The sequence below is a fragment of the Mirounga angustirostris genome, unplaced genomic scaffold (assembly GCF_029215605.1).
Source record: "Mirounga angustirostris isolate CCGP_5_RB_7025 unplaced genomic scaffold, mMirAng1.0.hap1 SCAF_9, whole genome shotgun sequence".
NCBI classification, from domain to species: Eukaryota; Metazoa; Chordata; class Mammalia; order Carnivora; family Phocidae; genus Mirounga; species Mirounga angustirostris.
This window is the reverse complement of record NW_026991717.1, coordinates 32,726,741-32,742,237: the sequence shown is the minus strand read 5'-3', so window position 1 is coordinate 32,742,237 and position 15,497 is coordinate 32,726,741. Positions and strand designations below refer to the sequence as shown.

Here is a 15,497-nt window from a genome sequence, read left to right as displayed (position 1 = left end):
GGGAAAGAAGGAGCAATTTTGGAACACTCAGCTGAGAGTCGGGGCTAAGCTGTACCTGGATTGCCTCTTGCGGTCCTCATAGCAGCGCTGATTTCCCCACTGTATAAGGAGGGACGCCAAAGCTCAGAGAGGGTTAGTATTTTGAACCAAGATCACACAGCTATAAGCTGCCGTTTGCTACAGAACCACGCTCAGTTTCCCATCATCCTTTGCCTTTTCGGGAAGCCCAATGCAACAGCCCAAACAAAATATAGAGAGAGTGATGGGGGTAGGGAAGAACAGACGAGGGGAGTAGTGGGGGGTGTCGAGGGGTGTGGGACAGGACTATGGGGAACGGGGAACAGAAGGCCAGGTTTGGGGGCTCTGGGGGACACACTTCTGTGGACTTGCTGCAGGGATATTTAGGCCCCAAGGGACACCTGGGACAGGGCATGAGGGAGTGTGGACAGCTGTGAACCACGTGTCCACACAGACTTTTCCTGCTGCCCAGCAAGCCCAGTGCACAGCCATCGGGGGGAGCAGGCCCCCTCCTTCCCCAAGAGCCAGCCTCAGAGCCAGCCCAACGGCGTGCCCTCCACAGCTGTGGGCTCTCTAAAAGGCTGTGTTTAACCCCCCGCCCAGCCACGAGGCCACTCCAAGGGCTCTCTCCTGGGGGGAGGTGGGGAGGGTTACCCATTAGCTATGAGATCACTCATTACCTGCTTCTCCTCACACTGGAACCTCTCTGAGTCATCAAGCTTGGCGCTGGCCCCTGGGCATTTGGGGAGCAGGCTCATTTCCCTTGGCCGGGGGAGGCAAAGCTCCCCTTAAGAGGGAAGGGTGATGAGGCAAGAGGAGGAGCGGGGGAGGCAGGGAGAGAGGTGGGGTTCACGGTGGTGTTAAGTAGGAAAGCCACATGCAGTCCCAGGCTGATGGCTATCTCACCGGCCAGGAGGAAACAGTTCTGGGGGGAAGGTTCATGTGGCACAGGAGTGAGTGTCCCAGGGGTCCTTGGCCCAGGGAGCTAGGCAGCCCTCAAGTGAGGTAGTAGGAAGGCCCTTCTGGCGGCTGCTGAGCGCACAGGGCTTGCTAGCCCTCTGGAGCCAGACTGCCTGGAACCAGCGTCCAATTGCATGATCTTCCTTCCAGGCAGGAAGGCCAGCAGGCTGGGGCTCCAGGGGCACAAACTCGGATGCCTGCTAGGGCAGCTGGCTGAGAACCCAGAGGCCAGAGCCCAGGCGGGGCAGCCCTAGGGGCCACGGTGAGGCAGGGGGTTGCGGAATTTGAGGAGGTGTGGAGCCACAGCGCCTCCTTCAACTTGGCTCTGGAAGTGCCCTGCGGGCCTCTCCAGCCCTGCTGTAGAACCCGAACTGGGCCCTGAATGGTTCGTGTAGGCCCTGGGGCGGCACTGACCGCCCCCCCCCCCACCCCCGCAATCTGCTGCTGCAGTCTTGGGAACTAACTGGAAGGAGGAGGTACCCTAGGGTGGTAGGGGCTTTCATCCCCAGCCATCTGGATGAGCTTGGCTGGTCTTTCCAATTCCAATCATAGGTGAGGCCTCAGTTTTTCTGTCTCTAAACTGGGGAGAGCCACATCCTCCCTGCCTTCCTCTAGACTAGGCGTAGAGGGGGAAGGAGCAGGTCCCCACAAAGCCATAAGCTCCCGCCTCTTGCTGCCAGGATGGCCCAGCGCTTGGTCCCTAGACCCAGGAAAATGGGAAGAACCCTCAAAACGGGGTCAAAAACTGCTGGCAGAAGAATGAGGCAGGCCACGGGAGTCTTCCAGACACCTCTCAACCCCACACAGTACCCCAAATCTCACGTTTGCTAGCCCAGGATTCCTGACCATGCCTCCAGGCCCAGTTCATACCAAGCCTCCCCTCGGAGCAGACCTCACCCCAGGCCAAGGGCCAATCACTCCTCATTCTGCCCTCTTACTGCACAGAAAAGCACTTAGAACCACGTCTGGCACATAATAAGTGCTCAGTAAAAAGAACTGATATCTTTGTAATAATTTCTTGCGGGGCTCGGAAATGGATTAGTCATGATATTGGGTCCATAACCCAGAACCATTGTTGACCCTCTTTGGTTATTTATAATTTATTTATTTATTTTTTAAAGATTTTATTTATTCATTTGAGAGAGCAGGGGGCGAAGGGGCAGAGGGAGAAGCAGGCTCCCCACTGAGCAGGGAGTCCAATGCAGGACTCGATCCCAGGACCCTGGGATCATGACCTGAGCCGAAGACAGACACTGAAATGACTAAGCCACCCAGGCGCCCTATAATTTATTTTTGATAATGTAATGAACACCCATTAACCGACCACCCAATCTAAGAGACGTTACAATAACATACCTACTTACTCCCCATTCTCTCTACCCTCTTCCCACCCAGCCTCCAAGAGGAAACCATTTTCTCGAATTTTGTGTTTATTATTATTAAACAAGCGAGAGACTATAGGCACCCAAAGAGGTAGGATTCTTTAACAGAAATAGTTGTTATTAACCAAGTTGTAACTTCCTGTGAATAGTTTCTAGGTCACCTCAGTGAGGCTTGGCATACAGAACCACTGGTGAGTCTTGGTTGATGAGCTGTTTGGGGTGCCAAGAGCAGGGAGGGTGAGGACTGAGTAAGCCAGAGAGCAGGCAGGATCCAGCTCCAAAAACAGGGAGAAGGGCTTCTGAGCCCCCACCCCATGATACCTGGACTCTATCTGTGTGACTTCTGCCCTCCCCTATGACGTCACACAGTGTTGCCCAGGTGACCCCGCTGGGCTTTTCCAGGACTGGACAGAGAGAGACACACCCCTGTCTTTACCTCCTTGGGGGTACCAAGAGCTAGTTGTTTCAGCTGCTGACCCCTACGCAGCTGCTCATGGCTCCAAGCCCTGAGGACAACTCCACTGGAAGAATGTCCCGCTACTGAGAAAGCTCCAGGTTGCCCCCACCTGCCCATCCCCCTGCCCATGTCCCCTGTCGAGGTCCCAGAGCCAGCGTACGGCAGCCCAGATGCAACACTGACGTCCCTACTGTTTGCCAAGCCCCAAAGACTCCAAGGTGCTCAGGCCGACTGTCTGGGCAGATCCGATGCCTGACCACCCACCAATCTCAGGTACTGGTCCCCAAGATTGTTAAACAAGGCCAAACACTCCTGGCCCCGAGAGGATGGGACGGAAAAAGAAAAAGGTGAGGCCTGGGGGCATGGGTCATGCACCTGCCTGAGCTCATCTCTCCTTCAAAGTCCCTTGTTTTATTTGCTTCTAAGTCATGACAAAAGCTCCCCTTCTCTGGGTCTCAGTTTTCACAGCTTCTAAATGGAGAGCGAGGTGGCCTCTGTGGTGCTTCCAGGTTCCAGGCATGCTATACTCTTGGGCCACGTGGGAGCAGAAATTTGGCATGCTTGCAGGTGTTATCAGCTCCTACTACCCTTACCTGGTTGCTTCTGCCTGGGATCCCCATAACCCAGAGAAAAATGTAGCTTGAACTGCGTATAGTGCCTCTCCCAGCCCATAGCCTGGAAAGGAGTTTTTGCCCTCTTGTCACAGAGGCTCAGAGACCCCACCGAGGTGGCTCACCATCACTCTCCAAGATCTTCTAGGAGATTCCCAGGCTGCTGCCCTAGGACTGCCAATGCTCCACTGTCCTACGCCCTTCCAGCCGTGGCCCAGACCCTTGCTCCAGGTCACAGATGCTCAACTCCTGGAAAGAAGGGATTCTTGTCAGTTGTGATCACTGCTGTATCCCCAGCACTCAGCACAACGCCTGGCACATAGTAGATGCTTAATAAATAGCTAGGACAGAGCAGCAAGACCCTGCCAAGAGGGGACTAAAATCTCAGTGCAGTGAAATGCAAACAGTTCCAATAAGTAAATAAATAAATCTCCGAGAGAAAAGTGCAAGCAGTTCAATATGAGGCCTCCCTTACCCTCTGCTAACTGGCAAGGCTGAGCCTCTGCCCTCGACTGTGCCAAGTACCAACAGGGATGGCAAAATGAGCTAAGACCAAAGGCACCAGGTACTTGCTAACTTGGGGACAGCCTCTTTGCAGTTAGACTCAAACCAAATAGCTACCGGGGCCCCCATTGCGGTTTCTACTCTATTAGCCTTGACTTTGGTGTCTTTGGTTCCTGGTGTTCTCTACCCACACCTGGCTCCTCCCCTTGAGTCCACCCTCCCCCTTTCAGCTGCTTTCTGGAATGCCACACACTCAGGACCAGGCCCCGCCGCTGGCCTGACCTAGAGGCCCTAAGCGGCCAGCTGGTCCTACCTGCCCACACAAGCTGGATTTGGGGATCCAAATGCATGGGAGCCCTGAGAAGGAGACAGATTTGTTTTGTTTCATTCATAACTTTGCGGAACATTTTTAATGACTGAGTAGAATCCCCTAGAAGGATGTTTATATCGTGTATACAGTAATACATATTCATATTTCTTTGGTGAATCTTCCATGTCTCTTATTGCGGTGATGCTTATAGATTTCAGTGTTCTCTGTGTGTTAAGGATATTCATTCTTTTATATATTTTGCAAATATTTTCTCCTGTTTGTCTTTTCTTCATATTCTGGTGAATTGGGGGTTATTATAGAAGTTGGTATGGATATTTAATGCAATCAAAGTGATCAGTCCTTTCCTTTATGAGTTCTGACTTTTGTGTCATCTTTGGAAAAGCCTCTTCTCCTCCAACTACCACAACTCCTACTGCCAGTCCTGACAAGTATTAGCTACCCAGCTCGTGAGCCCAAGGGCATGTACGTTGTGGCCATAGAAAGCTTGGCACATCCAGAGAACACTACTAGAGCAGAGCAGAGACCACACAAAGTGGAGGGAGACACGGACCCCATCCCCCTTCCGGCTCTGCCTGCTAGCTAAGCCCAGTGCCCAGATACAAGGGCTTTTGCCTCCCTGAGCCTGTTTCCCCGCCTAGGAAAGGGCCCCACCATGACCATCATAACTCCCAAGCAAGTTCAGATGCTGACACTAGAAGGAACATGAAGGACCATTTTTTTTTTTAAGATTTTATTTATTTATTTGAGAGAGAGAGTGAGAGAGAGAGAGAGCACAAGAGGGGGGAGCGGGAGAGGGAGAAGCAGACTCCTTGCTGAGCAGGGAGCCTGATGCGGGACTCGATCCCGGGACTCCAGGATCATGACCTGAGCCAAAGGCAGTCGCTTAACCAACTGAGCCACCCAGGGGCCCATGAAGGACCATTTTTTAACTCAAAACCTTTGTGATGCAGCTGGGAAACTGAAGGGATGGGGGCGGGCATTGGTCCTGATGCAGGCACTTCTCTGAGGGAAGCCTGCAGATTCTCATCCAGACGTAGGAAGGCAGAAAGGGGAGGCAGACAGGTTGGCCCACGGCCCCTGCTCCAGGCCTCCCACTTGGGCCCAGGCCTCCCTGGCTCTGGGCCCCACCTGCCCAGCGGGCACATGCCTGCCGGCCTCACCAGGAGGTACCAGCCTGGTAGCTGGCCTCATGCCCAGAACTGAAGCACAAGCAGTCTTTGTCAGCCCCCCTGGAAGCTTTATTTCCCAGAAGGCTGTCCCACAAGGGGAGGCACAGAGCGGGTAGGGGACAGAGAGGGGGCACAATTCATGCGCCTGGTCTTTCAAATCACCAGTTGGGCTCTGGGTTTACCAGGGAGTCAGTGAAAGCCCTTGGGCAGCTGCCGTGCTGCTTCTGGGGCCCTCAGAAGCTGGGGACAGGCCCTGTACCCCCATAGCAACAGGGGCATGGGGCCACCATCTTAGGCTGCTCCTGGGAATTGGGGCACTGGGGAGACATGAGTCGCCTCTCCTGGCCTCACTGCAGGAGCCTTAGGCCTGTTACCAGGAAGACTGAACTACAAACCATCCCAGATATCCCCACTGACCAGGCGGGAATATTAAGACCCCACAGGGAGTTAGGGCAGAGCTGGCCTGAAACCTATATCTCTCGACACCACAGGTTACTGGTCTTGCTCCTATACCCCTAAACCAGGAGACTAAACCTGCAGGAAAGCGGGGTGGGTTATGGGGGATGAGCAGTGAGCATCTCTGACCTATGAGGGGGAGGGGTGGCTCTGTGCCTGCTTCCACCCTCCCTTACCCCCCGCCCCAGTCCCCCTCCATCCCATCCGGTAGGGGTTCCTTCTGAGCACTGACCTCCCTCCCCTCCTCCCACCCTGGCCTGGCAGGGGAACAGAGGAGACGGGGAGGGATAAGTCTCAACACCTCTGCAGATGGTGACAGGCCCCACTGGGTCTTGGGGAGGGGGCGCTCCTCAGTCGGGGGGGTTTCTCTGTAGGGCTGGCACTTCTGGGGCTGGGAGGTGGGGTTCTCACCTCCTAATTAGTCATCTTGTTAGGCAAGGACCACAGCTTGTACAGAGAAGGCCTTTCTGATAACGTCAGACCTCTGGGAAGTGAGGGAGCAAGCCACAGGGATGGATCCACTGTGCCCAGAACCCCCAGGCTCAGGGTGGGAGCAGACAATGTGTGGGGAGCCTGGGCCCTCACACAGGGAGCAGGGCAGGTTCCAGACCAGCTGCTCCAAGCCCACAGCCTCCCGCTGGGGAAACTGACTCTCGGAGCCTGACTGGATTCAGGTCCCATGATGGTGAGGGGCAGACCCAGTTAAACCCGGCTCTCCTGACACTCAGTGCTCATCAGGCCTCAGCCAGAGGATCCAGCCTGGTGTGGTTGCTCCCAGCACCAAAGCCGGTCCCCAGAACGAGGTCCTCACTCCTTTCCTGGCCTCTGTCTACCCTCTATGTCACAGGACTTTGTTCTCGGTCTCCATGGACACTTCCCACTTTGAGGACTCCCCCTACCAGGGCCTGGCCTGGAATGCAGGTTCTGACAGGCCAAACTTTCTAGATAAAAGGGCAACCCTTAGTCACCCTTCGGGGGCCCCATCTCCAAGCTGAGGAGGTCCACTGCTTCCCTCATCAGGCCAGGAGGGCCCCTCTGTTGCCCCTCACATCAGCTAGGGACAAGGATGGGGAGAGCCTCCTGCCAGATGAGGCTCGCAAGGGCAAATCTGGGTCATCCGTGTCAAGTCCAGGCACAGGGAATGAGAGTCAGCCAGCCAGTGCAGAAGAAGACCAGCCCAAGCCACAGTAGCCACATGTCCACAACCCTCCCCAACCCACAGTGTTTGCTCACAAACTGTTGGCTCTGCCATCCTCCCTGACTCGTCCTGCCTCCAGAATCAAAATGAGCCTGCCCTGAGCTGTGGGAAGCTCCCTCCCCACTTCTCAGCCTTGCTCTAGCTTCCAGCCTGTCCTTCCAGTCGTGCATGTCTTCCCAACACTTTAAGGCCTCCTCTTCCCAGCTGCCTTCCCTGACTTCCCCCCGGCTGCTGCTTCTGTCTCCTCTCAGCAGCTCTCAATACCATGGTCCTTTGGGCCTTGAATCCCCAAGCTGTTGAGCTATTGAGCTCCTGCTTGTGTGTCTGCTTAGGGCCACCAGCCTAGAGGCCCCATGTGCAGGCAGGCGCCTCTCTGTCTTCCTGGTCTGTAGGGTTCTCTGGGTGGAAGATAGAGGGGCATCTGGGACAGACACCTTCATCCCTTTTCATTAATGCATTGGGTGACTCCATGGATATGGATAAACTTTGTAAAGGGCTGTGCATGGGAAGGACCTGAAGTGACAGGTGGACTGGGCTGAGGTTACAGAGACCGAAGAAGGCCAGCTGCTAGGACCTCGAAAGCAGGCAGGACTTAGGAATTAGAGGCAAACACCTGCAAAAGCAAAGGCTTAGCGGTGAGACTGGACTTGAGAGGGGAGGGCCTGTCTCCACAGGAAGTGACGCATCGCTGGGGCGGACATAGGGTGTGGGACAAAGGCAGGGAGAAAATGGGGCCAAAGGCAAGTGCCCTGTAGTTCCAAACTGGGTGGGGGGATGACAGAGGGAAAGGCACCCGGAGGGGAGCAGTGAGGGACTGGAGTTAATAGGGAGGCAGTAAGGACAGCTGACCACCGCAGAGGAGACCACTCAGCCCTGGCTCTCTCCACAGGTCGCGGAGAGCCCAGAGGAGCCCCCGAACACCTTCCGGAGTGTGGAATCTGTCACCAGCCACCTGTCCCCCTCTAATAAGGAGACCATCATGGTCACTCTCCACGGGGCCATCAACCTACCCTCCTGCAGGGATGACTCTGAGCCGTGGCCCTATGTGGTAGTGTAAGTAGTGCTGGGAGGAGGGGCTGTGAGCAGAAACCAGTCTCTGGATATTTGGAACTGGAGCAGCCAAAGGTTGGGGGCGGGACTGTGATACCTGGAGGGGAAAGCCAAGTGTGAATCACACAGGGCTGTAAGCTCTGTACACGTGAGGCTGACATCTTCCCCGCTGCGTGGGAAGCTGCTCACCAGGGCTGTGGAAGGAAGGAAGAGCCACTCCTTGATCCCACAGCTTGGCCACAGTTTGACCTTAGGGAGGCACGGCCTCTGCATACAGAGGCCTGGGCTGGGCTCCCAGTGGGATGGTGGTCAGAGGAAGAAGACCCGAGCCCGCCTCTCCTGGCCTCTGGGTGCCCGATCCCACCAAGTCCAGTTCTGCGGTAGGTCCTCGCGATCGTCCTTGTCCTTGGCCCCCACCATTTCTTGGGTCATTGCTCTCATGCGGGATTCCCTAGCTCTGGTCCTTTAAAGCACCCCATGCCCGCCGCCAGCCAGCCGGTCAGGGCACACACTTCTCACAGCCTGCTGCCTGAGTGAGGCCTGCCCTGCCGTGTCCCATGTCTGCCGCCCACCTCACGGGCCTCAGGCCTCCAGAAGGGCAGCAAGGGGCGACACAGTGTCCAGCCAGCCAGCCAGCCAGCCTTCGGTAGGGATGCCGGACATGCGTTCGATCTTGATGACAAGGCACTGTGCGGTAAGGCCTGCCACAAGCTGAGCCCCTCTGTAAACAGTGGAAGCCCCCCCACAAGCTACTCTACACCTCCCCTCCTCTACGAAGTCCAGCAGTCATTCAGTGCCCACCTCGGGCTTTGGCCCACATTTCCTTTTGCGGGAGTGCCTGCCCCCAGCCCTCTCCCAACACCTGCTGAAATCTCACCTTGAAAGCCTCGCAGGCTCCTCCTCCTCCAGGCAGCCACCAGAGTTGAGCCCTCCCTCCTCTGGAGCCACACAGCAGGGACAACTCTGAGGCTGACGCACTTTATTAATACTCTGGTGCTGTATTAAGAGCCACAGGGACTTCTTGGTCTGGGACAGTCGCCAGCTAGAGGTGCACCCTATTACTAGCTGGGCTGGAGCCTGCACAAGGAGGGACATGACCCGGCCCCCAGCTAGGGAGTCCCCATCGTTAGACCTGGAACTCTCTTCAGCTCCCCACTCGTGGGCTGAATGAGTAAATGGCTCTGGGGTACTCTCAGAGTACCTGCTGCTGCTCTTCCGTCCCCAAACTGGGGTGCGGTTCCAGAGCACAGATCCCCGCTCCTCCATTTCCCCCACAAGGCTCCCGGCATAGGCCTGAGCACAGGCTTAGAGGCGCCACTGAGGCGTAAGGAGCAGCTTAAGGAGCCGGGCTGAGCCACTGAGACAGCCAGTCAGTAGGACGACAACCTCGGCACCCCCACACGGTTGAAAGGAGGCTAGACGACATGCTGGAGACCAACAGGTGGAACACTTGCTTGTCTCAAAAGCCCCATTTCCACCACCCAGCTCCTCGGCCCTCCCCTCCCCCAACTCCATGTCCGCGGTGAGGAGGGACAGGTGGCCGAGAGTGGGCTTGGCAGGGAGCTGCCTTCTCCCCTCAGCTATTTCCATAAACCAATTATCGCCGATCATCTCGGGAGATTGAGGCCCTGCCTATCACCAAGCCAGCCTGGGCGGCGGGGCGGGGCGCGGGGCGCGGAGTTGCTCCACGGCAGGCACCGCGACCCGCGCCGCCCCCCACCAGTTGCCATGGGAACGCGCAGCGGGAGCCCAGCCGGCCGGAGCCTGGGTGAGGGGTGTGGGGGCGGCGGGGCGAGCGCATGGCTGCACCCATCTCCAGCCCCGGGAGGGGGCCGGTTGCAGAGCCCAGCTCAGCCTGCAGCGCGCCTTCCTGGGCTCCAGGCGGCGCAGGGGCCACCAGCCCCCGGGGGTGCTAATGAGATGTAAATGACAGCAGAAGGGAGGGCTTGGAGAATGCAGGCCCAGCTGTCGGGGACCTGAAAGGGGCTTTCACAGCGAGCTCCCAGCCCCAGGCAGGAACCCCAGAGGGAGGGCCCAGACCCTCGGAAGCCAGAAGGCGGGGGAAGAATCCGGAGTCCCCTGGATGTCCTGATTGCACATGCCCCTTAACAAAGCAGACCACAAGCACAGATGAAGCCAGGCCCACCCACGCTCCTTTTGCTCATGAGGAATATTGCAAGGCTTCAAGTGTATCGAATGTAGATTAGTATTATTAATCTTTCATCGTCTTTCAAAACACTTTTTCTCATCTCTCTCTTGCCTGTGTTTCTGGTTCCCTCAGCTTGGTGTCCTGGCTGAGCTTCCTGCTCTCTGTCTTCCCCGGGTGTCTCACCTGCGGGGATTCCTGTCCCAGCCTCCTTCCCCTCTCCCTGGGCCCTGCTGCATCCCCAGCAGGCAGACAGACCTACGGGGGCAGTGGTGGGGTAGGAGTGAAAGCCTAGGCCTGAGAGTACCCCAGAGCCATTTACTCATTCAGCCCACGAGTGGGGAGCTGAAGAGAGTTCCAGGTCTAACGATGGGGACTCCCTAGCTGGGGGCCGGGTCATGTCCCTCCTTGTGCAGGCTCCAGCCCAGCTAGTAATAGGGTGCACCTCTAGCTGGCGACTGTCCCAGACCAAGAAGTCCCTGTGGCTCATCTTGTGATTCTGCCTCTTTCCATCCGGGCCATCGCCCTGCTTCCAATCTGCCCCCCGCTACTCCACTGAAATCGCTTTCTCTAAGGTGACGGCCATGCCTCACCCTATGTCCGCTGGGTGTCTCATCTTTAGTGATGCTGGCCTGTCCCCGGTTTCAACCCTAGTCACTCCTCTTCCTCTGTACGCTCTGTTGATCTCATCCTCATCCTGGTGTGGGTGATCACATTCTTTCATCCCGCAGCCCCCCTCCACTCCATCCCTGGCTTGTCAGTGCCTCTCCTATCTCTGAAATCTGGCGGCTTCTCTCTGCCAGCTCCCTGACCTTAGGCTACTGCACTGTTTTCTTCTTAGCACATCTGATCTTGCCCCTCTTCAAACCCCAAGGGTTCTCATTGCTCCCAGGGTAAAGAAGATTCCAGGCCCAGCGTGGTTGGATCCTTGCCCGCCCCTCCCTTTCTGGGCTCCAGCCATACCAGGTGTTTCTCCATTCTCTGAACAGACCCCGTTCCCTCCCACTCTAGGCCTTTCACGCTCCCTCCCCAAGAACATTCTCCCTTCCCCTCCCCTCTTTGGATCCCAGCTCTCCCCACCTCCTCAAGGAAGCCCTCCCTGACCTCCCAGACCAGGCCAACGTTTCCCGCATTCGGTACTTTCCTGGGACTGCACGCTTCCGCAGGCCATAGATGCAGATCCACATGTTTGATGTGCTTTTATGGGATCACTGGCATATTCTTCCTCAGTGCCCACCCCCATGGTGCCCCTCTAGTTCCACAAGCGACCACCAGGTCTGTTTTGCTCCCCATCCTACCCCAACTATTTAACAAAGTACCTGGAACATAGAAAGCTGTCAGCAAATAATTGTTGAATGAATCCGGCCTCATTTCTAGCTTGCTCTGTGACTTTGGGAAAGTTACTTCTCGCCTCAGAGCCCCAGTACCTCACCTGGGAACCTGTCTGGGAGGGCTGTGGAGAGGGCAGAGCCCATGGGAGACGCTGACAGGTGTAAAGCATGATACGGAGTGAGGGGTATCCTTAGTGCCCACAGTGGGCACACAAGGCGATCAGAAGAAAGCCATGGGGCGGTGGAGAGAAGCCAGAATGGGGTCAGGAAAACCCAGAATCCGGCCCGCTGCCCCTGACTCCCGGTGTGACCTCAGGCCAGTCCCTGCCCGTCTCTGAGTCTCCAGTATTCCCGTGGCCAGCATGTCGGTTCTGGTCTCCATGCTGTTCCTGGCTTGCCAGGCTGGTTTGTGCTCTGGCCTGGGAATCAGTCTCAGTTCTTTAGAGACTACAAGAGCCCCAGCTGTACATGCAAGACGGATTCCACGCCCAGGTCTGCTGGGCCGGTGCCCAGGTCCCGGGTCTCCCCTGACCCATCTGGGCCTGAGCAGTGCTCAGCACCTGCCTCCCAGCCTGGCATGGAGAGGCCTGCCAATCAGAGCACAGCAGGGACCAGGAAGGCAGTGGCCTGACAGTCTGGGGGTGCCCCAGCAGGCTGGGTGTGGGGACAGGGCCAGCCAGGAGACAGCCTGTGGGGTTCAGACCCTTGGCCAAAGGATTGGTGGCTGGGCTGCCAGTTGGCAGCTACTTCTCTGACTGCTGGCTGCCCCGAGCTAAGGAACAGGGCCGGAGCCAGGGCCCACAGGGGAAGTGCTGTTTCCTCCAGGTGCCTGGGGAAGGCTTGGCCCGGGCGCAGTGGGCGGGGCAGAGCACAGATCAGGGCCAGTCAGTCACACTCAGAGGATCTTTGGTTTTCTTGGATCAGCTTGAGAGCCCTGATCCTGGCCCCTGACTGAGACTGACCTTGGTCATGCACTGAGCCCTGACTCTGGTCATAGACTGAGCCCTAATCACACTGAGCCCCAGACTGAGCTCGACCCTGATGACTAATTGAATGAAGAAAGAAAGTACTGAAAGTAGGGCAATTGCATAAGTTCCTGGTAAGAGAAGGTCAAAGAAGGGTACATTTACTAAGTGCCTACCATGTACCCAGCAAATATGCTAGGAGTGCGTGTGCGTGTGTGTGTGTGTGTGTGGTGTGTATGTGTTTCGTAATTTCATCATCATCACTAGTCCTTTGAGCTAGGTAAAATATGGTCTCCATTTTACAGATGAGGTTACTAAGGGCTCGGTGCGTTTCCGTGACTTGTCCAGTATCACAGAACTAGAGGGTACCGAAGCCAGGATCCAGGATTCCAAATCTAAAAGCTTTTTCAACTTCACTCCCTGACTTGATCTTCATGCAGTGGTTGCCCCTCTTAGAAGGGGACTGTTGGCATTGGGGTCCTAACCCAGACTTCTAGAGAGGATCCAGGGACCAGTCTGAAGAACCCTCCTGGGATCTGGATTGCCCACATCTTCCCCCATCTGGTTGTGGGCCTTGACCAAAGGGCCCAGAGGGCAGGGATTTGGGCCGAGTAGGCAGAGGCCTGGCATGACTCACAGATGAACTGGGAGCTTGTCTCAGCTGCCAGAGGGTTGGGCTCAGCAAATACAGCAGTAATACACAGTGACAGGGATCACGGGACAGTCCCAGGAATAAAGCAGCCCTCATTTGCTGCTGGTGGCCCATGCTGAGCTCTCACAGAGCTCAGTTCTCCTTACACTCTGGCTTTAATCCAGCCACCCTGGCAGGCAGGTTGCATAAGCCCCATGTGATGGCCGAAGAGGCCAAGACCCAGGAACGTGAAGGGACTTGTCTGAGGTCACAGGGCTGGCCAGTGAGAGTGGAGCAGATTAAGGGAAGGGTCTCCATTTGGCCACTAGCAACTCACTCTGGTAGAGGCCAAGGTTCCTTCCTTCCTAGCAGGATGCTTGTGGAAAAAAGGCACAGTGTGGGGGAGAAGGCCCAGGGGAGGCCTAAGAATCTTGGGTCTTATCTCCCCTGCAGGGCCCCCAGCCTATGGTGTGACCTGGCCCATCTGCACCTGCTCCAAATGATGTCAGTCCCTTTGAGGCTCAGAGCCTCAGAATTTTTGTTCAGTGAGAACGTCCCTGTAACCCAGAGCTGTAAACACAGCTGGTGTCAGTGGTTAAAGGGGGGTTGCCTGAGAACCCCCCAGCCAGACTGCAGCCACAAGGATCTTTCCAGATGTTCCCCTACCACCACCATGCAGGGCCCCTGAGGTCTTCTCATGCCTGAAACACTTATTCAGACCCAAAAAGCCTGAGCTCTTCCTTCCCCAGAGGCACCGGAATCCTGGAGAGCAGCCCAAGGGGGGCAGTGCTTACTAAGAGAAGCAAGTTTTAATGGGAAGATTTCAGGCCATGAGACAGGCCAGTGGGGACCCTCCTGGTGTCCTCACTGCATTATGCACAGGCTGTCCTGTCTGCTTATTTCTGAGCATGGGCACAGCTGCTGACAGGGCCCCTCCTCCTGCCCCGGACATCACAAGTGGCCAGGAGGCTGGGTCCTCCCTCTGGGCTCGGTCCGGCTTCTGTCCCCCTTGCCTCCCCCACAGGCTTCCAGGTCAGGTGCTGCATGGTCTGGCATCCATCCAAGAGGGTGGCAGGCTCCTCCTGCCCTTGTGCTGTGCTCCTTCCTGTCACCTCCCATCCCCGACACATACTGAGCTTCCATCAGAGGGAGTGGCGCCAGGGGTGACAAAGTCGGTGACTTCAGGCGGGAGGAGCCGGCTCCACGGATGCTGACAGCAGCCGGGTGTGTGAGACAAACAGGAGCATAGAGCTCCTTCATCAGCCCCTCCGGTGCCTGCCTCGGAGGAACGCGGGCTCAGGTTGTCAGCTCTATTTCGTGAGAAGCCAGAAATCCAGATCGTTGTGTGAAATCAGCCGGTTTTTGTGTGCAGACCAAACACCACTGCTCAGTTGAATTCTGGGCCTTGCCCCGTGTCTGCCCCTCCTGAACCCCCAGCCCGCTCGGACTCAGCCTCCGCATCCGGCTTCTCCAGCGTCCTCTTCTGCCTGGGGACCGTGGCCTCCCCTTGGATGCCCGTTCTCTGTTCACGTCTCAAAGGCACACCCCCCCTTCCTGAAGCCCCCTCTTTCCTTGCTTCCAGGACAAGCCTCTCCTGAGTCCCTCTTCTCTCTCTGGTGCCTCCTCTGTGGCAGCCTTTCTCTCTATAACCCAGACATGTTGGTGCTCCCTGCTCAGTCCTTGGCTTCTCCCTGGATCTGTCCTCCCCCTGGGAGATCTCCCTCATCCCAGGCTACCCTCAGTCCCCATCCTGAAGGCCCAGGAGTGTCTAGACCCACCCATTTCTGATTTCCAGAGCAGTCCCCGCTCCCTGCCTGAAGGTGCGGAGGAGAGCAGTCAGGCCCACGTGGATGGGGGGCTGGGGGACTGGCTGGCCTTCAGCGCTCCAGGGGCCGTTACTCCTTCCATCGAGGCCCACCTGTAGTTGGTGTAGCACCATCAGCAATTAGTGATGGTTCATTAGAGTCCAATTAATAAATGAAACCCAGGATGAGAGCCATTGCTTTGCTAAGAATAATAGCCCTGCTCATTCCTGAAGTGGCAGCCTCCCAAGAGCTCAGAACCCACAAGAACCAGCTGCACTGCGGCTGGGGGCGGGGCACACTTGGGGTGGGGGGCACTGATGTTGATGGGCTGTGGCGCAGTAAAGTGGGAGGAGAGAGGGGAGCTTCAGACCCGACATCCTTACCTGGGATCTTAGCTCCGCTTTTGTGGAGCCCTGACTGCATCTTCTGGCCCAGCAATCCCAGGGGAGCTTGGCCAAGGTCAGAGGTATGAGGGCAGGGCTT

General features: G+C 56.7%; 1 protein-coding gene across 1 annotated transcript in view; it reads left to right on the top strand.

Moving 5' to 3' along the window:
• Nucleotides 1-15,497, top strand: part of CCDC33 (coiled-coil domain containing 33) — a 101,719-nt gene that overhangs the window by 12,839 nt on the left and 73,383 nt on the right. Inside the window, exons 3-4 of the mRNA XM_045899716.2 lie at nucleotides 2,815-2,822; nucleotides 7,985-8,139. Of these exons, the coding sequence (XP_045755672.1) occupies nucleotides 2,815-2,822; nucleotides 7,985-8,139 (163 nt within the window). The remainder of the gene's footprint in view (nucleotides 1-2,814; nucleotides 2,823-7,984; nucleotides 8,140-15,497) is intronic.